Source organism: Staurois parvus, unplaced genomic scaffold, assembly GCF_062004578.1.
Source record: "Staurois parvus isolate SC_StPar_1 unplaced genomic scaffold, SC_StPar_1.0 ptg001396l, whole genome shotgun sequence".
NCBI classification, from domain to species: domain Eukaryota; kingdom Metazoa; phylum Chordata; class Amphibia; order Anura; family Ranidae; genus Staurois; species Staurois parvus.
The window spans coordinates 392,224-418,668 of NW_028319192.1; the positions used below are offsets into that span (position 1 = coordinate 392,224).

A 26,445-nucleotide genomic window follows, 5' to 3' on the forward strand; every position below is an offset into this window, starting at 1 on the left:
GGGTCAGGTCAATCCCCTCCCACAGAACAATGTATAGGGAGTGTCCATACACAGAATATACATCCTGATTGGAGTGTAGCCTTTCCTCTTATCTATACTGGAAACCAGTTACACCAGTCCTCCCCTCCCCCATAAGCTCTCTGTGGAGAGCGAACTTCCCATCCTTTACATGCTATCATCTCCTAGTAGTATGTACATTGTCTGTACAAGCATCCCTTAGTTTAAACAGTGTCAGTCTGTATCTGGATGGGCCCGATACGATCTTTATTAAAACACATCCATCCAGATACAGTTCAGGTCGGTAGTGGCTTGCAGAGATATCCATGAGCCTACACGCGGAGTTCGCACTGCCCAGCGCCTGGCTATACAAAGTCCATGTGGTACTATGCTGCTGATATGTGGATACAGGCCCGCAGGGGATAAGAGCGTTGCGAAGTGTGTTGTGCGAAGTCATGGAGTCATGTTGGAAGGAAGGAGGAGGGGTACGGTATGAGAAAGGTAACAGGTAAGAAGGGGTGTAGAAGGACATTCATGGCCTAAAAGGTGGGTTCCCTAAGGACACCCTTAATCAGGGTTGGCCAGGGAACAATAGCCCAAGTGTTATTAAATAACCAATAACACAGGGGCTAGGGTGGAGTGTGCAGGTACGCGGACCGTGAGGGTGACAGCTGTGTATTTAATAAATGGTGGCTAGGTCCCGATAGAGAAAAAAAAAAAGCTGGTGTATAAAAAGAACATTCAAGAAAATCAGGGGTCCTAGACTCAGGCGGCACTAGTAGTGCTAGTTGGATAACGTTGGTGTAAGGGTATGGTATCTCAAACCGCCAGAACCCAGGATCCCAAATATAAACTACAGTGGAGCTCAGGAGGGGGGGTGTAGAACAATCCCCAGATATTGGGGCAACCAAAATTTAACAGGGAAAGGTAGAGTGGATAACTACGGTGGTAACCGCCATGGTGATAACTAAACAAGTACACCTTACGATGCATGTGGCGAAAAAAAAGGAAAAAGAAAAATAAGCATGGAATATTGTTCAGTCCATGGTATCTTGCGAAGGTAGGCCTGGAGACGAAAAACGTCCCCGCTTGTGGAAATTGAGTTGACCTTCAACTGCACTTGTGGAGAGGGACTTCCGCGATGTGGACCTCCGCTTGGCGCTTTCTGAAGACGTCGCTGGGGAATGTAGTTGCAGGATCCGTAGGGTGTCTAAAAGGTCTTCTGGAGTCTTGCAGGTGTAATCTCGGGATTGGTATCGGAAACGCACTGCGAAGGGGAAGCTCCACCTATATTGTATAGCGTGGTGTTGGAGTACTTGTAGGTGGGGTTTCATTGCCCTGCGCTTGGAGATGGTTGCGGGGCATAGATCTTGGAACAATTGGTAGGTATGACCTTGGAACTGTAGAGATTCTGCGTTACGGGCAGCCTGCAGGAGTTGCTCCCTGGTACGGAAAAAGTGGAGCTTGGCTATAATATCGCGTGGTGGACCATCCGCACGTCGTGGTGCTAACGCCCTGTGAAATCTATCCAATTCTAATCTGTCAATTGGGATAGCTGGAGCAAGCTCTTGGAACAAAACTGTTATCGTTGATTGGACATCAACAATCGTTTCCGGAAGCATCAAGACCATCTACCCTCTGTTCTAGGTCCGCAGTGCGTTGTCCTAGCTCACGGATTTCCCTAGAAAGTGTGGCAGTGATGCGGTCCGAGGTTTGCTTCAAAGCTTTGTGTAGCATTTTTTCAAATCGTGATAAAAGGTCAAGGGGTGTAAGGTCAGGTGTCAGGACTTGTGCAGGGACATCTGTCTCATTGTTGGACTCACCCTCAGACGTGCAGGGATGGCTGGGCTGCGGATCCTGTAGGGCTGCATATGCCCCTGCTGCTTGCTTGCTTCCACGTGTTGGAGCGGCGGCCATCTTTGTGGAGGCCTTTGCCAAGGCCTCTTTAATAGTTTTGGTCGATGGGGGGACCTGATGCCGGGGTGCCCCTTTAACCATTTTGCTACTTGCTAAGGGGGGGGGCTGTTATACTGTGCTCAGCCCCTCCTGCTCTCTCTCTCTTCATTGCAACCGCGGTATGCTGTGTGCAGCGGTGGGCGGGCTTATGGCCGGCTCACAGTGGGGACACAGTCCCCTGTCAGATTCCCACGGCCTGACGCTGAGGATCCGCCTCAGACCCGGGCAGATCGGACCCCGGGGTGGTTGCCATGGGGATCGGATCCCCTTTGAGTGGTTGCGGGCTGTTGTAATGCGCCGTCACCCGACGGGGAGACGGAGCCTCATGGGGACATGTCCGTCCCGCCGGCCGCGCATGTGCACTCCGTCCACCGAGGCGTTATTTTCAATGGATTTTCATTTGTAAACCGAAAATTACATTCCCTGAGGCGTTGGGACCCCGAGGTACGCCTGTATTAGTATTGTAATCCTTTGTATTGGGATACATAGAACCAACATACATGTGAATTGGTAACATAGCACAACATTTGTGTCACATGGGAGATATCTGGTAGTTACACTGACCTTGCCCAGGGACCTAGGATTGATTCACACCACAGATATACAGGCAGGATTAGTGTCACAGCTCCGTGGATTAGTGGTTAGCACTGCTGCCTCACAATGCTAGGGTTGTTGGTTTGAAAATCATATGCCAAGTCGCACCCTATTGTCTGCTATTAGAGCGGTCACATGGGTGCGTTTCCGACACTGATTTCTATAGTAGTACATGTACTACATTTGTGGCGATTTGCATAGATATTGGTGTCAGATGTCTTGCAAATCGTGAGGAAATCAACATCTTCACTGTACGTCTCACAATTTCTAAATCGGCTTGGATGTGACCGCGGTGTAAGGCCTTTTTATGTTTGATTTCCTGAGTGTTTTCCGATTTATGGGAAATGCCGCATACTAGCAAAAGTGAATTGACATTGTCAGTTTTGCATGCGAGATGTGGTCATGTGACTGCCTTAACTCATGCGATAATCTGGAGGGAATTGTGCCCATAGGGCCAAGAAATATTACCAATAGGGTTCCCTTCACATCCCTGTTCAATGTTCTGTTGTATGCTGCACAGGTACACTTCACTGTGGCTTTCTTTATGACTCTGATTTGTGGGGCCTGTATACCAAGGGTTACCGCAGGTGGGAAGAGGATTCATCAGGTGCAAACACTTTCTCTGACCCAATGAATGACAGTGGTGGGTGTGGCCTATGTTATATAAACAGATGCAGTGGTGGGTGTGGCCTACCTTATATAAAGAGTTGCAGTGGTGGGTGTGGCCTACCTTATATAAAGAGTTGCAGTGGTGGGTGTGGCCTACCTTATATAAAGAGTTGCAGTAGTGGCTGATTATTTCCTTGTACAGGCCACATTATTTTCTGCAAGTCCTTGTCTGTGGTGGTTTGGAGAGGAAGAGATATTGTGGTGAATTGCCCCAAACTAGCCATGTTCGTTTTCTTCCCAGGTATCTTCACTGCCCCAGTAGAAGGCAGGTACTTCTTTAGTACCATCTTGACTAGCTACAAAGATGAAAAGATTGAAGCTGTGCTCTCCAAATCCAACTTGGGCATTGCCAGGGTGGACTCTGAGGGCTACCAACCAGAAGGCCTGGAGAAGAAGCCCCTCGTAGAAAACAAGCTGAGTGCGGGTGACACCGTCTGCATTGACCTGGTGACCGGAAAGTTGGCCCATTCTGATGAGCCTCTGACAGTGTTCAGTGGAATCCTCCTGTACGAGGGGGAAGTGGACTTCTAGGGGGACTCAAACTACTCAACCCGTTTATTTTTTTTGTACAATAAGAAGGGCGAAACCTCTCTGTGGTGAATTTTGAGTCATTTTTCTGTTGTTAATATTATCTGGGGCCAGAAGAGTAATGAGTGAGTGTCTGAGGACAATCCTGGAAGATAAGAAGATATTTTCCCACCAAGGGACATCTTCCTGGACGAGGGGCCCGGCAGCCATCTTGTATAAACATCCGCTCAGCAAGCCTATGAATGCACCTCACAGATCCAGCTATCCCCATTATATAACCGCTTAGCTTTTCAACAGTACCAATGTTATCCCAGCACACCGACACAAATTATACAATCTTTATTGTATACGACAAGATATATCGATGATGTGACTGGACAGACGAGTTACATGGAGTCAGTTGTGTTGTGTTTATTAAATAGGGTCAGATCAGACCTCCGTCCACAATCAGACGTGTCTGTTCCTTCTAACACACAATACATGACAATGATTTGTATCCTGGTGAATGTGTGTGTGGGGGGGGTGGGGGGGTGTCCGGGGTTTTGGCCGGCTTACTACTCAGGGTGTAACCATAGAGGTAGGCTGGGCCAAGCAGATTTAAATTACAAATGGAGACCAAACCATTAATTGTGGATGTAGTGGGGAAGGATTAGAACTCCTGTCAGGTTTTTACTATCTGGGGCTCCTTTGAGAGATTTTCCTACACTTCCTGTCCTCCTGACAACAATTTACCAATCAGAAAGTCAGGGGAACTCTACAAGGAGCAGACAGAAATAAAAATCTGACAGGGGCTCTAGCTTTCTTCTAAGCTACTAAGGTATTTTCCTTTCTTGTCCATTGAGGGACACAGGAGGCAGGTTATACTGCCACCTATGGGCAGGGTCATCTTTGCCCTGCTCGCTTTCGGGTGGAGCATGCTCATTGATGTCCGGAGACCAGGTGGAGATCGCAGTCATGTGAAAAGTCAAACACTAAGGCAGTTCCCCGACTTGGAGATGAACCTTCACTGAGTGCGGTAATTAAAGCACAGAGTTCCTCTGAAAAGCGACTTGTCTCATGACACTACATGCTGTATCTTGTATGTTGTATTAGGAGGGACGTGCTGAGCCTGTGCCCACTCCACCAGTCCAGTGTACCTCTGTTACCTCACTCCCAGTAACAGAATGGAGTCCCACCATGCACCTAGCATGGACCTCATGCATGCTCCTTCCTTCCCGTACCTCATAACCAGGACATAGATTTCTGTAATGGGGAGTTTGGATCTTGTTTCTGTTGGATGCCGACCGCTAGAGAGGGAGCCAGACAATGAGCCCCTCGCTACCAGAGGACATGTCACCTTACCAGGTACCACACCTAACAATTGGTTGCTTGTAGCTTGTTCCTTCACTTGGTTACCCATAGCAACTACACTCCTCTCCTGGTCTTGCCGAGTTAACCCTTTTATAACAATGTCACTTTATACCCCTCAGTGCGATACACACCCGTGTTCTTTAGATGCACCAGAACCAACATTATTCACCCCTTTGAATACCTTCACACCAGGATCCTTCACTGAATGGGTTGCAGTGTACAGTTCAATATGAACAACATCTTTCCCCCTAGCTAACTATAGTAGTGTGGCTGCCCAGGCATACCTCTGTGAGGCCAGAGTCCATGGCGTTGTTCATGGCTTGATGTCTCCAAAAGTCCCAGTGTCTTCAATGGGCTGCAGGGCTTGCACCAAAATGCCCGGGAACTGAGTTTCAGTAGTATTGGACACGAGCAAACAGAACACCTATAAGCCAGTCCCTGTGTAACCCCTTCTGCTCCCAGCAAGCTTCTGTTTTTTGCTATTATCTTAAGTGGTTGGATGCTTCAGCTCTGAAGAAAAAAGTCTACTTATTTTTTTGCTAGCTTTCTAACTTTGTGGAATTTTCTTCTTGGTGACATCAGTGATGCTACACTAATGGAGTTTTCTTTCTTGGTGACAGCAATCAAGGTTCCTTGGTGACACCAATCAATCAAGTTTTCTTGGTGACACCAATCAATCAAGTTTTCTTGGTAAGCTCAATCAAGGTTTCTTGATGACATCAATCAATCAAGTTTTCTTGGTAACAACAATCAAGGTTTCTTGGTGACACCAATCAAGGTTCCTCGGTGACATCAATCAAGGTTCCTCGGTGACATCAATCAAGGTTCCTCGGTGACATCAATCAAGGTTCCTTGGTGACATCAATCAAGGTTCCTCGGTGACATCAATCAAGGTTTCTTGGTGACATCAATTAAGGTTCCTTGGTGACATCAATTAAGGTTCCTTGGTGACATCAATCAAGATTCCTCGGTGACATCAATCAAGGTTTCCTGGTGACATTAATCAAGGTTTCTTGGTGACATCAATTAAGGTTCCTTGGTGACATCAATTAAGGTTCCTTGGTGACATCAATCAAGATTCCTCGGTGACATCAATCAAGGTTTCCTGGTGACATTAATCAAGGTTTCCTGGTGACATCAATTAAGGTTCCTTGGTGACATCAATCAAGGTTTCCTGGTGACATCAATCAAGGTTTCTTGGTGACATCAATCAAGGTTTCCTGGTGACATCAATCAAGGTTCCTTGGTGACCTCAATCAAGTTTCCTTGGTGACCTCAATCAAGTTTCCTTGGTGACATCAATCAAGATTCCTCGGTGACATCAATCAAGGTTTCCTGGTGACATTAATCAAGGTTTCTTGGTGACATCAATTAAGGTTCCTTGGTGACATCAATTAAGGTTCCTTGGTGACATCAATCAAGATTCCTCGGTGACATCAATCAAGGTTTCCTGGTGACATTAATCAAGGTTTCCTGGTGACATCAATTAAGGTTCCTTGGTGACATCAATCAAGGTTTCCTGGTGACATCAATCAAGGTTTCTTGGTGACATCAATCAAGGTTTCCTGGTGACATCAATCAAGGTTCCTTGGTGACCTCAATCAAGTTTCCTTGGTGACCTCAATCAAGTTTCCTTGGTGACATCAATCAAGTTTCCTTGGTGACATCAATCAAGTTTCCTTGGTGACATCAATCAAGGTTTCTTGGTTACATTAATCAAGGTTCCTTGGTGCCATCGATCAATCAGGTTCCTTGGTGACCTCAGTTAAGATTTCTTGATGACCTTAATCAAGGTTCCTTGATGACATCAATCAGTCAAGTTTGTTAAACTTGAACTTTAAACTTGTTAAAGGGGGCTTCCAGATTCTGATAAGCCCCCCACCCGCAGACCCCCACAATCACCGGACAGGGTTGTGGGGAAGAGGCCCTTGTCGCCATCAACATAGGGACAAGGTGCTTTGGGGGGGGAGCCCCCCTGCCCCAAAGCATCCTCCCATGTTGAGGGCATGTGGCCTTATATGGTTCAGGAGGGCGGGGGTGATGGCTCGCCCCCCCATTTCCTGACCTGCCGGACTGCATGCTCGGATAAGGGTCTGGTATGAATTTTTGGGGGAACCCCGCACTGTTTTTTGTTATTTCGGTGTGGAGTTACCCATTAATATACATACCAGACCCGAAGGGCTTGGTGTGGATGGGAGGGGGGACCCCTGAAGGGCTTGGTGTGGATGGGAGGGGGGACCCCCGAAGGGCTTGGTGTGGATGGGAGGGGGGACCCCCGAAGGGCTTGGTGTGGATGGGAGGGCGGACCCCTGAAGGGCTTGGTGTGGATGGGAGGGGGGACCCCTGAAGGGCTTGGTGTGGATGGGAGGGGGGACCCCCGAAGGGCTTGGTATGGATGGGAGGGGGGACCCCTGAAGGGCTTGGTGTGGATGGGAGGGGGGACCCCTGAAGGGCTTGGTATGGATGGGAGGGGGGACCCCTGAAGGGCTTGGTATGGATGGGAGGGGGGACCCCACGCATTTTTTTTTTTTATTGCAGACCTTTATTTTTATATTCAGCTGTCAAAATAAATATTATCCAGACCTTCTAAATAAGTAAAATCATCACAGAAATAATTATAAAGGATAAGAAACAAAAATAGAATCACTAGAACTAAGGAAATCCAATGAGAGGACATAAAGATCTGCCGAGTGCTGGTTGTCACACACAGGAGACCCCACCGAGTGCCGGCTGTCAGAGGACTCCACACACAGGAGACGCCACCGAGTGCCGGCTGTCAGAGGACTCCACACACAGGAGACGCCACCGAGTGCTGGCTGTCAGAGGACTCCACACACAGGAGACGCAACTGAGTGCCGGCTGTCAGAGGACTCCACACACAGGAGACGCCTCCGAGTGCCGACTGTCAGAGGACTCCACACACAGGAGACGCCACCGAGTGCCGGCTGTCAGAGGACTCAACACACAGGAGACGCTACCGAGTTCCGGCTGTTAGAGGACTCCACACACAGGAGACGCCACCGAGTGCCGGCTGTCAGAGGACTCCACACACAGGAGACGCCACCGAGTGCCGGCTGTCAGAGGACTCCACACACAGGAGACGCGACCGAGTGCCGGCTGTCAGAGGACTCCACACACAGGAGACGCCACCGACTGCCGACTGTCAGAGGACACCACACACAGGAGACGCCACCGAGTGCCGGCTGTCAGAGGACTCCACACACAGGAGACGCAACCGAGTGCCGGCTGTCAGAGGACTCCACACACAGGAGATGCCACCGAGTGCCGACTGTCAGAGGACTCCACACACAGGAGACGCCACCGAGTGCCGGCTGTCAGAGGACTCCACACACAGGAGACGCGACCGAGTGCCGGCTGTCAGAGGACTCAACACACAGGAGATGCCACCGAGTGCCGGCTGTCAGAGGACTCAACACACAGGAGATGCTACCGAGTTCCGGCTGTCAGAGGACTCCGCACACAGGAGACGCCACCGAGTGCCAGCTGTCAGAGGATTCCACACACAGGAGACGTGACAGAGTGCCGGCTGTCAGAGGACTCCACACACAGGAGACGCCACCGAGTGCCGGCTGTCAGAGGACTCCACACACAGGAGATGCCACCGAGTGCCGGCTGTCAGTGGACTCCACACACAGGAGACACCACCGAGTGCCGGCTGTCAGAGGACTCCACACACAGGAGACGCCACCGAGTGCCGACTGTCAGAGGACTCCACACACAGGAGACGTGACCGAGTTCCGGCTGTCAGAGGATTCCACACACAGGAGACGCCACCCAGTGGCGGCTGTCAGAGGACTCCACACACAGGAGACGCCACCGAGTGCCGGCTGTCAGAGGAATCCACACACAGGAGACGCCACCGAGTGCCGGCTGTCAGAGGAATCCACACACAGGAGACGCCACCGAGTTCCGGCTGTCAGAGGACTCCACACACAGGAGACGCCACCGAGTGCCGGCTGTCAGAGGATTCCACACACAGGAGACGCCACCGAGTGCCGGCTGTCAGAGGATTCCACACACAGGAGACGCCACCGAGTGCCGGCTGTCAGAGGACTCCACACACAGGAGGCGCCACCGAGTGCCGGCTGTCAGAGGATTCCACACACAGGAGACGCCACCGAGTGCCGGCTGTCAGAGGACTCCACACACAGGAGACGCCACTGAGTGACGGCTGTCAGAGGAATCCACACACAGGAGATGCCACCGAGTGTCGGCTGTCAGAAGAATCCACACACAGGAGACGCCACTGAGTGCCGGCTGTCAGAGGAATCCACACACAGGAGACATGATCGAGTGCCGGCTGTCAGAGGATTCCACACACAGGAGACGCCACTGAGTGCCGGCTGTCAGAGGACTCCACACACAGGAGACACGACCTGTCAGAGGACTCCACACACAGGAGACGCCACCGAGTGCCGGCTGTCAGAGGATTCCACACACAGGAGACGCCACCGAGTGCCGGCTGTCAGAGGATTCCACACACAGGAGACGCCACCGAGTGCCGGCTGTCAGAGGACTCCACACACAGGAGGCGCCACCGAGTGCCGGCTGTCAGAGGACTCCACACACAGGAGACGCCACCGAGTACCGACTGTCAGAGGACTCCACACACAGGAGACGCCACCGAGTGTCGGCTGTCAGAGGAATCCACACACAGGAGACGCCACCGAGTGCCGGCTATCAGAGGATTCCACACACAGGAGACGCCACCGAGTGCCGGCTGTCAGAGGACTCCACACACAGGAAACGCCACCGAGTGCCGGCTGTCAGAGGAATCCACACACAGGAGACGCCCACGGACATGCGCCCAGGCACAATAGTAAATCCGGGTCATACAGTCTTTGTGAAGAACTCCCATTTCTGTGTTGTGTTCATCGATGCCAATATTCCTCCCAGTCTAAGTCTTGGAGAGCAGCTCTCAGCCTTGGAGAATTAGCTCTCTTAAAGTTCAGCGTTTTTATTCTCCCCGTATGTGCTCGCTGTTTACAGCTAATAAATGAAATCATGTTATGGTCACGGCTACCCAGATGTTCTATATATGGACATTCGTAATAATCTCTGCATGGTTGGAGATGACCAGATCCAGCAGAGCATCATTCCTAGTTGAGGCCTCTATGACACAGGTCCAGCAGAGCATCATTCCTAGTTGGGGCCTCTATGACCAAGTCCAGCAGAGCATCATTCCTAGTTGGGGCCTCTATGACCAAGTCCAGCAGAGCATCATTCCTAGTTGGGGCGTCTATGACACAGGTCCAGCAGAGCATCGTTCCTAGTTGGGGTCTCTATGACCAGGTCCAGCAGAGCATCATTCCTAGTTGAGGCCTCTATGACCAAGTCCAGCAGAGCATCATTCCTAGTTGGGGCCTCTATGACACAGGTCCAGCAGAGCATCATTCCTAGTTGGGGCCTCTATGACCAGGTCCAGCAGAGCATCATTCCTAGTTGGGGCTTCTATGACCAGGTCCAGCAGAGCATCATTCCTAGCTGGGGCCTCTATGACCAGGTCCAGCAGAGCATCATTCCTAGTTGGGGCCTCTATGACACAGGTCCAGCAGAACATCATTCCTAGTTGGGGTCTCTATGACCAGGTCCAGCAGAGCATCATTCCTAGCTGGGGCCTCTATGACCAGGTCCAGCAGAGCATCATTCCTAATTGGGGCCTCTATGACACAGGTCCAGCAGAACATCATTCCTAGTTGGAGCCTCTATGACACAGGTCCAGCAGAGCATCATTCCTACTTGGGGCGTCTATGACACAGGTCCAGCAGAGCATCATTCCTAGTTGGGGTCTCTATGACACAGGTGCAGCAGAGCATCATTCCTAGCTGGGGCCTCTATGACCAGGTCCAGCAGAGCATCATTCCTAATTGGGGCCTCTATGACACAGGTCCAGCAGAACATCATTCCTAGTTGGAGCCTCTATGACACAGGTCCAGCAGAGCATCATTCCTACTTGGGGCGTCTATGACACAGGTCCAGCAGAGCATCATTCCTAGTTGGGGTCTCTATGATACAGGTGCAGCAGAGCATCATTCCTAGTTGGGGCCTCTATGACACAGGTCCAGCAGAGCATCATTCCTAGTTGGGGCCTCTATGATACAGGATCAGCAGAGCATCATTCCTTGTTGGGGCCTCTATGACACAGGTCCAGCAGAGCATCATTCCTAGTTGGGGCCTCTATGAACTGAACCATACAATTGTCCTGTAGTAGGTTTATACATTTTTGTCCTTTAACTGTTCCTGCAGTCCCATTACTCCAGTCAGTTTCCAGGTAGTTACCATCCCCCATTATTATCATTGTCCCCGCCCTTTCCATCTGTGGGAGGAGCTGAGTCTCCACCTCCTCATTAATAGGAGGCTTATAACAAACTCCAATGATGACCTTTGTAGTACCGCCCCCCATGTGCAGCTCCACCCATAATACTTCAGCCTCATCACCTAGGTCCTCTCACACTCGCTGAGATCACTTCTCACATAGAGACAGACTCCACCCCTTTCCTATTCCAGACTCCACCCCTTTCCTTTTCCAGACAGACTCCACCCCCTTTCCTATTCCAGACAGACTCCACCCCCTTTCCTCTCCCAGACAGACTCCATCCCTTTCCTATTCCAGACAGACTCCACCCCCTTTCCTCTTCCAGACAGACCCCACCCCCTTTCCTATTTCCCCCCGTCTCTCCGAAAGAGAACCTAGCCAGGAATATGAATGGCCCAGTCATGTGAGGAATGAAGCCAAGATTCAGCAATACCAATCCAATCCTAGTTCTCTTCATTCACCAAACCTTCCAACTCACCTATTGTGCTGGGCACACTTCTGGCATTGGGGAACAAACACTTCCATTCAACGACACCTCCTTCATTCACTGACACCTCCTTCATTCACTGACTCCTCCTTCATTCACTGACACCTCCTTCATTCACTGACTCCTCCTTCATTCACTGACATCTCCATTCACTGACACCTTGTCCATTCACTGACACCTCCTTCATTCACTGACACCTCCTTCATTGACACCATTCCCTGACACCTTGTTCCTTCACTGACATCTCCTTCATTCACTGACACCTTGTTCACACGGATTTTGTGTATTTTTTATTTTCATACAAATGGTACAAATTCCACTGGTTGTTTGTAATATGGAAACCTTCTTACCATCTGCCATAGCCCTCCCCCCATCTTTCCCCATTCCGCCCCCCAATAAGGACTGACCCCGGTCTGATCTGTCTACCACAATATAATCCCTGATGTACAGGAAGACAGGACTTCAGTGAGGAACATTTCCCGCACTCAGGACAGGAAAGTGGCTTCTCCCCCGTGTGAGATCTCTGATGTTTGTAAAGACTGTGAGTATATGAAAACCATTTCCCGCACTAAGGACAGGAATACGGCTTCTCCCCCGTGTGAGATCTCTGATGTCTGGAAAGATAGATCTTATAGGAAAAACATTTCCCGCACTCAGGACAAGAATATGGCTTCTCTCCTGTGTGAGATCTCTGATGTATGATAAGTTTGGACTTATAGGAAAAACATTTCTCGCACTCAGGACAGGAAAGTGGCTTCTCCCCCGTGTGAGACCTCTGATGCGTGTAAAGATAGGACTTCTGTGAAAAAAATTTCCCGCACTCAGGACAGGAATACGGCTTCTCCCTCGTGTGAGATCTCTGATGTGTGTGAAGATGGGACTTCCGTGAAAAACATTTCCCGCACTCAGGACAGGAATAGGGCTTCTCTCCCGTGTGAGATCTCTGATGTCTGGAAAGATAGGACTTATAGGAAAAACATTTCCCACACTCAGGACAGGAATATGGCTTCTCCCCTGTGTGAGACCTCTGATGTACGATAAGTGTTGATTTTGCTATAAAACATTTCCCACAGTCAGGACAGGAATATGGCTTCTCCCCCGTGTGAGACCTCTGATGTATGATAAGTGTTGATTTTTCTACAAAACATTTCCCGCACTCAGAACAAGAATACGGCTTCTCCCCCGTGTGAGATCTTATATGCACGTTTAGTTTAGATTTAAGTTTGAAACATTTTCCGCACTCAGGACAGGAATACGGCTTCTCCCCCGTGTGAGATCTTTCATGAATATTAAGATTGTATTTATATTGGAAACATTTCCCGCACTCAGGACAGGAATATGGCTTCTCCCCTGTGTGAGATCTTTCATGCAAATTAAGATGGGATTTATAATGGAAACATTTCCCGCACTCAGGACAGGAATACGGCTTCTTCCCCGTGTGAGATCTTATATGCTCCTCAAGAACGGATTTATATTGGAAACATTTGCCGCACTCAGGACAGGAACACGGCTTCTCTTCCATGTGACATCTTATATGCACATTAAGACCGGATTTATAACGGAAACATTTCCCGCACTCAGGACAGGAATGTGGCTTCTCCCCCGTGTGAGACATCTGATGTACGATAAGTGTTTGTTTTGTAGAAAAACATTTCCCGCACTCAGGACAGGAATACGGCTTCTCTCCCGCATGAAATTTCTGATGTCTGGAAAGATAGGACTTATAGGGAAAACATTTCCCACACTCAGGACAGGAATAGGGCTTCTCCCCCGTGTGAGACATCTGATGTCTGGAAAGATAGGACTTATAGGAAAAACATTTCCCACACTCAGGACAGGAATATGGCTTCTCCCCTGTGTGAGACCTCTGATGTACGATAAGTGTTGATTTTGCTATAAAACATTTCCCACAGTCAGGACAGGAATATGGCTTCTCCCCCGTGTGAGACCTCTGATGTATGATAAGTGTTGATTTTTCTACAAAACATTTCCCGCACTCAGAACAAGAATACGGCTTCTCCCCCGTGTGAGATCTTATATGCACGTTTAGTTTAGATTTAAGTTTGAAACATTTTCCGCACTCAGGACAGGAATACGGCATCTCCCCCGTGTGAGATCTTTCATGACTATTAAGATTGTATTTATATTGGAAACATTTCCCGCACTCAGGACAGGAATATGGCTTCTCCCCCGTGTGAGATCTTTCATGCAAATTAAGATGGGATTTATAATGGAAACATTTCCCGCACTCAGGACAGGAATACGGCTTCTTCCCCGTGTGAGATCTTATATGTTCCTCAAGAACGGATTTATATTGGAAACATTTGCCGCACTCAGGACAGGAACACGGCTTCTCTTCCATGTGACATCTTATATGCACATTAAGACCGGATTTATAACGGAAACATTTCCCGCACTCAGGACAGGAGAACCTCTTCCCTGTTGGATGGCCGGCCCGGTCCTGCACAGTCTGAGGTTCCTCAGGATACGAGGAATCCGATGGTCCATCTACACTGGGTGGTGCCGGACAGGAATACGGCTTCTCCCCCGTGTGAGATCTTATATGCACATTTAGACGGGATTTATAATGGAAACATTTCCCGCACTCAGGACAGGAATACGGCTTCTCTCCCGTGTGAGATCTTATATGCACATTAAGACGGGATTTATAATGGAAACATTTCCCGCACTCAGGACAGGAGAACCTCTTCCCTGTTGGAAGGCCGGCCAGGTCCCGCACAGTCTGAGGTTCCTCAGGATACGAGGAATCCGATGGTCCATCTACACTGGGTGGTGCCGGATGGACATTGGAGGGAGCCGGGTTTTCTCCTGGACTATACTGTGTGATGTCCTCATCTTCTACTTTCCAGTCTGGAGACAAAGTGAGACAATCCTCGGAGGTTTTCCTCATCTCCCGGCCATGGACTAAAATACAAAGACAAAGAGGATTACTAGACAGGAGCTGATTGGTTCCCCCAAACCAGGACTCCACCCACATCAGGCAGCTTGGTCTCTGAGGAGCTTACAATTCCACCCTCAAGGGAACTAAGAAATGGCTCCTCTGATCTCCTACCAGGTCATTTCTTTATTCATGGACCTTAGTCAGAGAGTGAGGAAACAACCAGAACTGTCTTTTATAGGAGGGACAGTGATGAGGGGATTATAGGACGAGGGTCCCCACCCCCTCTATCACTCATCGCCATCTTCCCCACACAAGAAGTACTGCACTTCCTGATTTACTCCATGATTATTCATGAAGAACAGCGGGGCTGAGCCCCACCAGAGGTCAGAGAGTGAGGATGGGGGGAGAACAACCAAGATGACGACTGGACTGATCCTGAAGACCACCATCATTGGGGTATTGACTCCTCCCTAATCCTGAAGACCACCATCATTGGGGTATTGACTCCTCCCTCATCCTGACCCTGAAGACCACGATCATTGGGGTATTGACTCCTCCCTCATCCTGAAGACCACCATCATTGGGGTAATGAGTCCTCCCTCATCCTGAAGACCACCATCATTGGGGTATCGAATCCTCCCTCATCCTGAAGACCATCGTCATTGGGGTATTGACTCCTCCCCCATCCTGACCCTGAAGACCACGATCATTGGGGTATTGACTCCTCTCCCATCCTGAAGACCACCAGATTTGGGGTATTGACTCCTCCCCCATCCTGAAGACCACCAGGATTGGGGTATTGACTCCTCCCTCATCCTAAAGACAACTATCATTGGGGTATTGACTCCTCGCTCATCCTGACCCTGAAGACCACTATCATTGGGGAATTGACTCCTCCCCCATTCTGACCCTGAAGACCACCATCATTGGGGTATTGACTCCTCCCTCATCCTGAAGACCACCGTCATTGGAGTATTGACTCCTCCACCATCCTGACCCTCAAGACCACCATCACTGGGGTATTGACTCCTTCCTGATCCTGAAGACCACCATCATTGGGGTATTGACTCTTCCCTAATCCTGACCCTGAAGACCACCATCATTGGGGTATTGGCTCCTCCCTCATCCTGAAGACCACCATCATTGGGGTATTGGCTCCTCCCTCATCCTGACCCTGAAGACAACCATCATTGGGGTATTGGATCGTCCCTCATCCTGAAGACCACCATCATTGGAGTATTAGCTCCTCCCTCATTATCACTTTCTGGTTGAAGGATGTTATCACATTATTATCACCATGTAAAAGTCTGTGCTCCAATCACATCATCCGATATAAAATGTCCAGCTGGGAGGAAATGGGGGGAACAAAAGAGAATCCATATTATGTGTATATATAGCAGTGGGGGGAGGGGGAGAGCAGGGGTCAGGACTATATATAGTGCAGGGGTCAGGAGTATGTAATGTACAACACGGAGTATATAGTGCAGAGGTCAGAAGTATGTAATGTACAACACGGAGTATATAGTGCAGGGGTCAGGAGTATGGAATGTACAACACGGAGTATATAGTGCAGGGGTCAGGAGTATGGAATGTACAACACGGAGTATATAGTGCAGAGGTCAGGAGTATGGAATGTACAACACGGAGTATATAGTGCAGGGGTCAGGAGTATGGAATGTACAACACGGAGTATATAGTGCAGGGGTCAGGAGTATGGAATGTACAACACGGAGTATATAGTGCAGGGGTCAGGAGTATGGAATGTACAACACAGAGTATATAGTGCAGGGGTCAGGAGTATGGAATGTACAACACGGAGTATATAGTGCAGGGGTCAGGAGTATGGAATGTACAACACGGAGTATATAGTGCAGGGGTCAGGAGGATGTAATGTACAACACGGAGTATACAGTGCAGGGGTCAGGAGTATGTAATGTACAACACGGAGTATATAGTGCAGGGGTCAGGAGTATGTAATGTACAACACGGAGTATATAGTGCAGGGGTCAGGAGGATGGAATGTACAACACGGATTATACAGTGCAGGGGTCAGGAGTATGTAATGTACAACACGGAGTATATAGTGCAGGGGTCAGGAGTATGTAATGTACAACACGGAGTATATAGTGCAGGGGTCAGGAGGATGGAATATACAACACGGATTATACAGTGCAGGGGTCAGGAGGATGTAATGTACAACACGGAGTATATAGTGCAGGGGTCAGGAGGATGTAATGTACAACACGGAGTATATAGTGCAGGGGTCAGGAGTATGGAATGTATAACATAGAGTATATAGTGCAGGGGTCAGGAGTATGGAATGTACAACATGGAGTATATAGTGCAGGGGTCAGGAGGATGTAATGTACAACATGGAGTATATAGTGCAGGGGTCAGGAGGATGGAATGTACAACACAGAGTATATAGTGCAGGGGTCAGGAGGATGTAATGTACAACACAGAGTATATAGTGCAGGGGTCAGGAGTATGTAATGTACAACATGGAGTATATAGTGCAGGGGTCAGGAGTATGTAATGTACAACACGGAGTATATAGTGCAGGGGTCAGGAGGATGTAATGTACAAGTTATATAGTATAAGGGTCAGGACTCTCAGTATTAGTATTCTGTAATCAGTGGAAACTGAAATGTTTACTGTAGACAACATGTAGAGGTGAGCTGGGATTAAACCATCATGAAACCGGTTAGATTGGAGGTGAGGAAATCCGTGGACAGAGGGGTGGCGGTGGACGTGGTACACTCGGACAAAGGGGTGGCGGTGGACGTGGCACACTCGGACAGAGGGGTGGCGGTGGACGTGGCACACTCGGACAGAGGGGTGGCGGTGGACGTGGCACACTCGGACAGAGGGGTGGCGGTGGACGTGGTACACTCGGACAGAGGGGTGGCGGTGGACGTGGTACACTCGGACAGAGGGGTGGCGGTGGACGTGGTACACACGGACACAGGGGTGGCGGTGGACGTGGTATACTTGGACAGAGGGGTGATGGTGGACGTGATATACTCGGACAGAGGGGTGGCGGTGGACGTGGTATACTCGGACAGAGGGGTGGCGGTGGACGTGGTATACTCGGACACAGTTCCCCACACACGGCTAAGGTGTAAGGTAAAGTCTATGGGCTGGAAAAATCTGAATATAAATGGATAGAAAACTGAAAGATCGTATTCAGAGAGTAGTGGTTAATGATTCATACGCTGCATGGTCTGGGGGTGTCAGTGGGGTACCCCAAGGTTCAGTGTTATTAGTGGGGTAACCCAAGGCTCAGTGTTGGGACCCCAACTTATTAATATATTTATAAACAATATAGGGTCTGATATTAAAAATCACAATATATAAGGGGGGATATGATCTCCATGTATAATACATAAGGGGGGACATGATCTCCATGTATAATACATAAGGGGGGATATGATCTCCATGTATAATAGATAAGGGGGGATATGATCACCATGTATAATACATAAGGGGGGATATGATCTCCATGTATAATACATAAGGGGGGGATATGATCTCCATGTATAATACATAAGGGGGATATGATCTCCATGTATAATACATAAGGGGGGGATATGATCTCCATGTATAATACATAAGGGGGATATGATCACCATGTATAATACATAAGGGGGGATATGATCTCCATGTATAATACATAAGGGGGGATATGATCTCCATGTATAATACATAAGGGGGGGATATGATCTCCATGTATAATACATAAGGGGGGATATGATCTCCATGTATAATACATAAGGGGGGATATGATCTCCATGTATAATACATAAGGGGGGGGGATATGATCTCCATGTATAATACATAAAGGGGGGATATGATCTCCATGTATAATACATAAGGGGGGATATGATCTCCATGTATAATACATAAGGGGGGGGGGATATGATCTCCATGTATAATACATAAGGGGGGATATGATCACCATGTATAATACATAAGGGGGGGGATATGATCTCCACGTATAATACATAAGGGGGGGGGATATGATCTCCATGTATAATACATAAGGGGGATATGATCTCCATGTATAATACATAAGGGGGGGATATGATCTCCATGTATAATACATAAGGGGGGGATATGATCTCCATGTATAATACATAAGGGGGGATATGATCTCCATGTATAATACATAAGGGGGGATATGATCTCCATGTATAATACATAAGGGGGGATATGATCTCCATGTATAATACATAAGGGGGGGATATGATCACCATGTATAATACATAAGGGGGGGATATGATCTCCATGTATAATACATAAGGGGGGATATGATCTCCATGTATAATACATAAGGGGGGGATATGATCTCCATGTATAATACATAAGGGGGGATATGATCTCCATGTATAATACATAAGGGGGGATTGCTGTAGGAAAGTCCTGGATCCTTTCTTGGATACACAGAATATAACATTTATAGGGAAAGTTGATCCCGGGAATATCCGATTGCCTCTCGGGGGGGTCAGGGAGGAATGTTTCTCCTGCAGGAGGAGATCGGATCGTGCTTTGCTGGGTTTTGCCTTCTGGTGGATCAGCTGTGGGTGTCGGATTATAACTTTTATTATTAATGGTACAACTAGATGGATGTCTTTTTTCAGCCAGACTAACTATGTAACTATGTAGGTCCCACACCGCTGCCTCCCATCTCCTGAGACTGCACTCAGTGACTTGGGTCTGAGACACTACAGACATATCCCTCCACCCGGCACAGTCAGCAGATAACAGAGAAGGAAGATTATGGGAGAGAAATCCAGGAATACAGGACGGGGGACACAGCTCAGGGAAGTGACCCGGGATTACAGGCTGAACAAAGTGGTTCATTCCATCCCATGTGGAGTCATGTGACCTACAAACCTTCAATGCCATGTTGTATTTATTACCTCCGAGGGATTAAATCATGGAAAAATGATGAATGCAGGGAAACGGGATATGACGTCATCACGCTCGGCGTCTTCATAGGGTGCGGTATCCACGAGGAGGGAAGAGACATGAGATGCAGCTCCATCTTGGATGAGCACGAGGCAATCTAGAATATGACGAGGCAACCGTTCTAAGGAGTCTTTTCGGTGATTTCAGAGACACGGCTCACTTCCTCCGGTGGCCAGTAACAGTCTGATTGGCTGAGTGACTTTAGATGGGAATCGGGAACGTTGGTTGTTCTGCCTGCAGCCCGAGTGTGAGGGAAATGTTTGGGCTCTAGGTGGTATATAGTATATACTATGTTGTATACGGTCAGTGATACGGGACGCAGGTCTCATACACCCCTATAGGAAGCGCACTGAGCCTCTAATAAGCCCCTCATGCCGGGGTGCTGGGCGTCACCCTAGACTCTGACCCCTCCTTCCGGGCCCCACATCCAATCACCGGCTAAATCCTGCCGCCTCAACCCCCGGAACATCGCCAAACTCCGCCCCTTCCTGACCAATGACACCACAAACTCATCCACGCCTTGTTATATCCCGCCTCCATTACTGCAACTTCCTCCTCACTGGTCTACCGTCACACAGGCCACACCCCCTTCAGTCTATTATGAATGCTGCTGCTAGACTCATACACCTTACCAACCAATCAGTGACTGCCGCCCCTCTCTGCCAATCCCTCCACTGACCTCCACCCCCCTCTGTCATTCCCTCCACTGGCCTTCATTCACTGTCCTCCACCCCTCTCTGCCAATCCCTCCACTGACCTTCACCCCTCTCTGCCAATCGCTCCACTGACCTCCACCCCTCTCTGCCAATCCCTCCACTGACCTCCATTCAGTGTCCTCCACCCTTCTCTGCCAATCCCTCCACTGACCTTCACCCCTCTCTGCCAATCCCTTCACTGACCTCCACCCATCTCTGCCAATCCCTCCACCCCCCTCTGTCATTCCCTTCACTGACCTCCACCCCTCTCTACCAATCCCTCCACTGACCTCCACCCCTCTCTGCCAACCCCTCCACTGACCTCCATTCAGTGTTCTCCACCCCCCTCTGTCATTCCCTCCACTGTCCTCCACTCCCCTCTATGATTACAGCACGTCCACCATGTGAATGACAATCTTTCTATGACCCGTGTGATCTAATACATACAACATGGGATTGAACGTTTGTAGGTCACATGACTCCGCATGGGATGGAAGGAACCACTTTGTAGGCGGTAATGCGCCAGTCAGCCGCCATTTTTTCTGAGTTCCAGTATTTCAGGTTTACAATCCACGCTTTTAATGAAGTGAGTCGCAGATATAATCCAGATACGTTTACCGGATCAATCGGGACGGCATTGTTTCTTCTGATGTATTACAGGCTGATATCACCCCGCCCCCGCCCTACTCTGGACCAATCAGTGAGCAGTATGGGTGGAGGAATGGATTTGGTGTTCATGACCCACCTGTGCTGATCTCTGTAGGAGTGTCCTCCTCTATAAATGTCCCCGTTATTCCATCCTCCTCCATAGACTGCTGATCATCCCTCACATACGCCTCTTCTTCTTCTGCTTTCACCTCAAATTCTATATCGATTGGATCTCCACTCTACATCAAGAGAAGGAGAGGAAATATCATCTGGAAGATAGAAGGTCACAGAAACTCCACACATTGTCTGTATGAATCCATGTTCTAGATGCTTCATCCCACCAACCTTGCAATGGTGAGGGATGGTGTGACCTTCCTGTGTGGAATCCCGGGAATACAGAGGACGGGGACATCTCTCTGGGGGGTTCCTGGTATTAGGTGGCTCCATCATCTCCTTGTGTCCTTCTGAAAACTCCTCCATCACTCCATCCTCCTCATCCTCCTCTTTATACTCTTCTTTACCATCAATATTATCATCCCCGAGGATTCCACTCTGAAAGATATAATAAAACATTCATTGTAACAAACATGCCGAGTATAAATCCCACCTACCAATAATTGTCATCATCTACCCCATTATCATCTCACGTGTAGACTATTGCAACTACCTCCTCACCGGCCGACCTCATCACCAGCCTCCCGCACCACTGGCCTCTGTCCTCACCGGCCATCCCTCCTCACCGGCCATCCCGCACAACCGGCCATCCCGCACAACCGGCCATCCCGCACAACCGGCCTCTGTCCTCACCGGCCTCCCTCCTCACCGGCCGACCTCACCACCGGCCATCCCGCACCACCGGCCATCCCGCACCACCGGCCATCCCGCACCACCGGCCTCCCCTCCTCACCAGCCTACCTCATCACAGGCTATCCTGAACTCAGCGGCCAGACTCATCCACCTTACCAACCGCTCCGCTTCTGCCACCCATCTCTGCCAATCCCTCCACTGGCCTCCACCCCCTCTGTCATTTCCTCCACTGGCCTCCATTCAGTGTCCTCCACCCCCCTCTGTCATTCCCTCCACTGGCCTCCATTCAGTGTCCTCCACCCCCCTCTGTCATTCCCTCCACTGGCCTCCATTCAGTGTCCTCCACCCCCCTCTGTCATTCCCTCCACTGGCCTCCACTCAGTGTCCTCCACCCCCCTCTGTCATTCCCTCCACTGGCCTCCACCCCCCTCTGTCATTCCCTCCACTGGCTCCACCCCCCTCTGTCATTCCCTCCACTGGCCTTCACCCCCCTCTGTCATTCCCTCTACTGGCTCCACCCCCCTCTGTCATTCCCTCTACTGGCTCCACCCCCCTCTGTCATTCCCTCTACTGGCTCCACCCCCCTCTGTCATTCCCTCTACTGGCTCCACCCCCCTCTGTCATTCCCTCCACTGGCCTCCACCCCCCTCTGTCATTCCCTCCACTGGCCTCCACCCCCCTCTGTCATTCCCTCCATTGGCTCCCAATTGCCCAACTCATTAAATTCAAACTACTAACTCTGACATACAAAGCCATTCATAACTCCGCCCCAAACTACCTCACCGACCTGATACCCAAATACCACCCAACCCGTAATCTCCGCTCCTCACAAGACCTCCTACTTTCTAGCTCCCTGGTCTCCACCTCCCATGCCCGACTGCAGGACTTCTCCAGGCCTTCCCCCATCCTCTGGAACTCACTACCCCAATCCATCAGACTGTCACCTACCCTCCTCACCTTTAGGCACACCCTGAAAACCCATCTCTTCAGGGAAGCCTACCCCACCCCCACCTAACAGCCGATCTCCTCCACTCCTCCTACCACTCCATCCCCCACAACCACTTCCTCCTGTACCACTACCCCCTCCCTCCTAGATTGTAAGCTCCAAGGATCAGGGCCCTCGATCCCCTCTTGTATTGTATTGTTACTGTATTGTCTCATGTTCTGTCCCCACTATAATGTACAGCGCTGAGCAAACCTTCTGCCGCCATATAAATCCTGTATAATAATAATCTACCTGATGATGGTGAGGGATGGTGTGACCTTCCTGTGTGGAATCCCGGGAATACAGAGGACGGGGACATCTCTCTGGTGGGTTCCTGTAGCTGGATGACTCCACCATGGTGTCCTGGTACAGATCTTTGTGTTCTCTTAGAAGCTCTGACTCCTCCATCCCCCCATCCTCCTCCTCTTTTATCTCTTCTTTAACTTCAACTGTAGAATCTCTCAGGTTTCCACTCTGAATATATAATAAAAATGACATCAATGGTCAACAACCCCTCGTGTGCTGTTCGTAGTTGCTGTAATGTTTTATGTATTGTCCCCCCCTCTATTGTACAGCGCTGAGCAAACCCTTTGGCGCTATATAAACTCAATGTAATGTAATGTAATGTAAAAATGGTAACAATGCAGATAATGTACAGATCCTAATGATACTATCAGTGATTGTTCCTCATCTACCTGATGATGGTGAGGGATCGTGTGACCTTCCTGTGTGGAATCCCGGGAATACAGAGGACGGGGACATCTCTCTGGTGGGTTCCCATGACTGGATCCATCTGTAGGAAACACACACACTGACTGAATCCATTGTTTCTATGTGTTTATCAGATGATGGGGGATCTAGGTGGATCCTCCGTACTGCTCTCTCCTTTACAATAAAGTCTCCTCTTACCCGGTGATGTGAGGGGCGGCTGATTGTCCATCATGACGTCCTTGTAGAGGTCCTTGTGTCCTTCTAAATATTGATGTGTATCATCTGCTGGAGATAAAAGACATCACATGACTATGGAGGAAGAGGACGGACATGACTATGGAGGAAGAGGATGGACATGACGGGGGGTTACTGGGTGTAAATAGAACATAACATCTTATTACCTCCTCTGCTGCTACTCCCTGCAATGTCTCCGATCTCCTTCACACCGCATGGCACAGCCTGTCTTTATTCCACATCACTTCCTGTCTGTTCCTAACATCACTTCCTGTCTGTTCCTGACATCACTTCCTGTCTGTATTCTAGAGAAGTCCTGTCTGGTTAGTAGAAATGAGATCACCATCTTGTGGAGTTCAGAGGAACTGCAGCCCCGAGAAATGTCCCCTAATACCCATTCCTGCATTGTATTACCTTACAGAGATATCAGGGAGGAGCCAAATTAACTAATAAAAAGTAAGAAACAATAAGCCTAACTCTTATGTAACCAACTGTTTAACAAATATATTTTACTACAGATAGAAAAGTCTTAAAGACACAGAACACCCAATATAACAGAGACCCCCAAAATCAGACAGACTACCCAGAATATTCCACCCTTCATATCAGAGACTAAGACAGACTACCCAGAATGTCCCGTCCTTCATATCAGAGAGAGAGACAGACTACCCAGAATGTCCCATCCTTCATTTCAGAGAGAGAGACAGACTACCCAGAATGTCTCAATCCTTCATATCAGAGAGAGACAGACTACCCAGAATGTGCCGTCTTTCATATCAGAGAGATAGACAGATGACCCAGAATGTCCCATCCTTCATATCAGAGAGAGACAGACTACCCAGAATGTCCCATCCTTCATATCAGAGAGAGAGACAGACTACCCAGAATGTCCCGTCCTTCATATCAGAGCGAGACAGACTACCCAGAATGTCCCGTCCTTCATATCAGAGAGAGACAGACTACCCAGAATGTCCCGTCCTTCATATCAGAGAGAGACAGACTACCCAGAATGTCCCGTCCTTCATATCAGAGAGAGTCAGACTACCCAGAATGTCCCGTCCTTCATATCAGAGAGAGAGACAGACGACCCAGAATGTCCCGTCCTTCATATCAGAGAGAGTCAGACTACCCAGAATGTCCCGTCCTTCATATCAGAGAGAGACAGACTACCCAGAATGTCCCGTCCTTTATATCAGAGAGAGAGACAGACTACCCAGAATGTCCCGTCCTTCATATCAGAGAGAGTCAGACTACCCAGAATGTCCCGTCCTTCATATCAGAGAGAGAGACAGACGACCCAGAATGTCCCGCCCTTCATATCAGAGAGAGTCAGACTACCCAGAATGTCCCGTCCTTCATATCAGAGAGAGACAGACTACCCAGAATGTCCCGTCCTTTATATCAGAGAGAGAGACAGACTACCCAGAATGTCCCGTCCTTCATATCAGAGAGACAGACTACCCAGAATGTCCCGTCCTTCATATCAGAGAGAGACAGATGACCCAGAATGTCCCGTCCTTCATATCAGAGAGAGACAGATGACCCAGAATGTCCCGTCCTTCATATCAGAGACTAAGACAGACTACCAAGAATGTCCCATCCTTCATATCAGAGAGAGAGACAGACTACCCAGAATGTCCCATCTTTCATATCAGAGAGAGACAGACTACCCAGAATGTCCCGTCCTTCATATCAGAGAGACAGACTACACAGAATGTCCCGTCCTTCATATCAGAGAGAGACAGACTACCCAGAATGTCCCATCCTTCATATCAGAGAGAGAGACAGACTACCCAGAATGTCCCATCCTTCATATCAGAGACTGAGACAGACAACCCAGAATGTCCCGTCCTTCATATCAGAGACTGAGACAGACTACCCAGAATGTCCCATCCTTCATATCAGAGAGAGACAGACTACCCAGAATGTCCCATCCTTCATATCAGAGAGAGACAAACTACCTAGAATGTCCCGTCCTTCATATCAGAGAGAGACAAACTACCCAGAATGTCCCGTCCTTCATATCAGAGAGAGAGACAGACAACCCTGAATGTCCCGTCCTTCATATCAGAGACTGAGATAGACTACCCAGATTGTCCCGTCCTTCATATTAGAGACACAGACAACCCAGAATGTCCCGTCCTTCATATCAGAGAGAGACAGACTACCCAGAATGTCCCATCCTTCATATCAGAGAGACAGACTACCCAGAATGTCCCGTCCTTCATATCAGAGAGAGACAGACGACCCAGAATGTCCCGTCCTTCATATTAGAGACACAGACGACCCAGAACGTCCCGTCCTTCATATCAGAGAGAAACTGATGACCAAGAATGTCCCGTCCTACATATCAGAGAGAGAGAGACAGACGACCCAGAGGCCCTGATTTACTATTGGGCTTGGGTGCATATTGGTGGGCGAACATCCAATTTTTATGAGCGACCGTCTATTTTACCCCGCAACGAGATTTACTATTGAGCAGCGCCCATAAATAGACACCAATCAAATTTACTAACGAGATACACGCCCGGAATCAGACTCACAAAGCAGACTTGGTAAGAGGCACGTCTAACA

The 26,445-nt window shown here is 49.2% G+C and overlaps 2 protein-coding genes across 2 annotated transcripts in view; one reads left to right on the forward strand and one right to left on the reverse strand.

The window, feature by feature from the left end:
* The window catches only part of LOC149436226 (EMILIN-1-A-like), a 34,512-nt gene extending 30,751 nt beyond the window's left edge, over nucleotides 1-3,761 (forward strand). The window contains exon 2 of the mRNA XM_089661825.1: nucleotides 3,458-3,761. Within this exon, the coding sequence (XP_089517951.1) occupies nucleotides 3,458-3,747 (290 nt within the window). The 3' untranslated portion in view covers nucleotides 3,748-3,761. The remainder of the gene's footprint in view (nucleotides 1-3,457) is intronic.
* Nucleotides 3,762-12,195: 8,434 nt separating this feature from the next.
* Nucleotides 12,196-24,401, reverse strand: LOC149436227 (uncharacterized). Its single transcript, XM_089661840.1, is given in 5 exon segments — nucleotides 12,196-14,778; nucleotides 23,104-23,400; nucleotides 23,622-23,719; nucleotides 23,836-23,922; nucleotides 24,039-24,401. Coding segments are annotated over 4 exon segments (2,943 nt in total). The 5' UTR covers nucleotides 23,870-23,922; nucleotides 24,039-24,401; the 3' UTR covers nucleotides 12,196-12,264.
* Nucleotides 24,402-26,445: the final 2,044 nt, after the last annotated feature.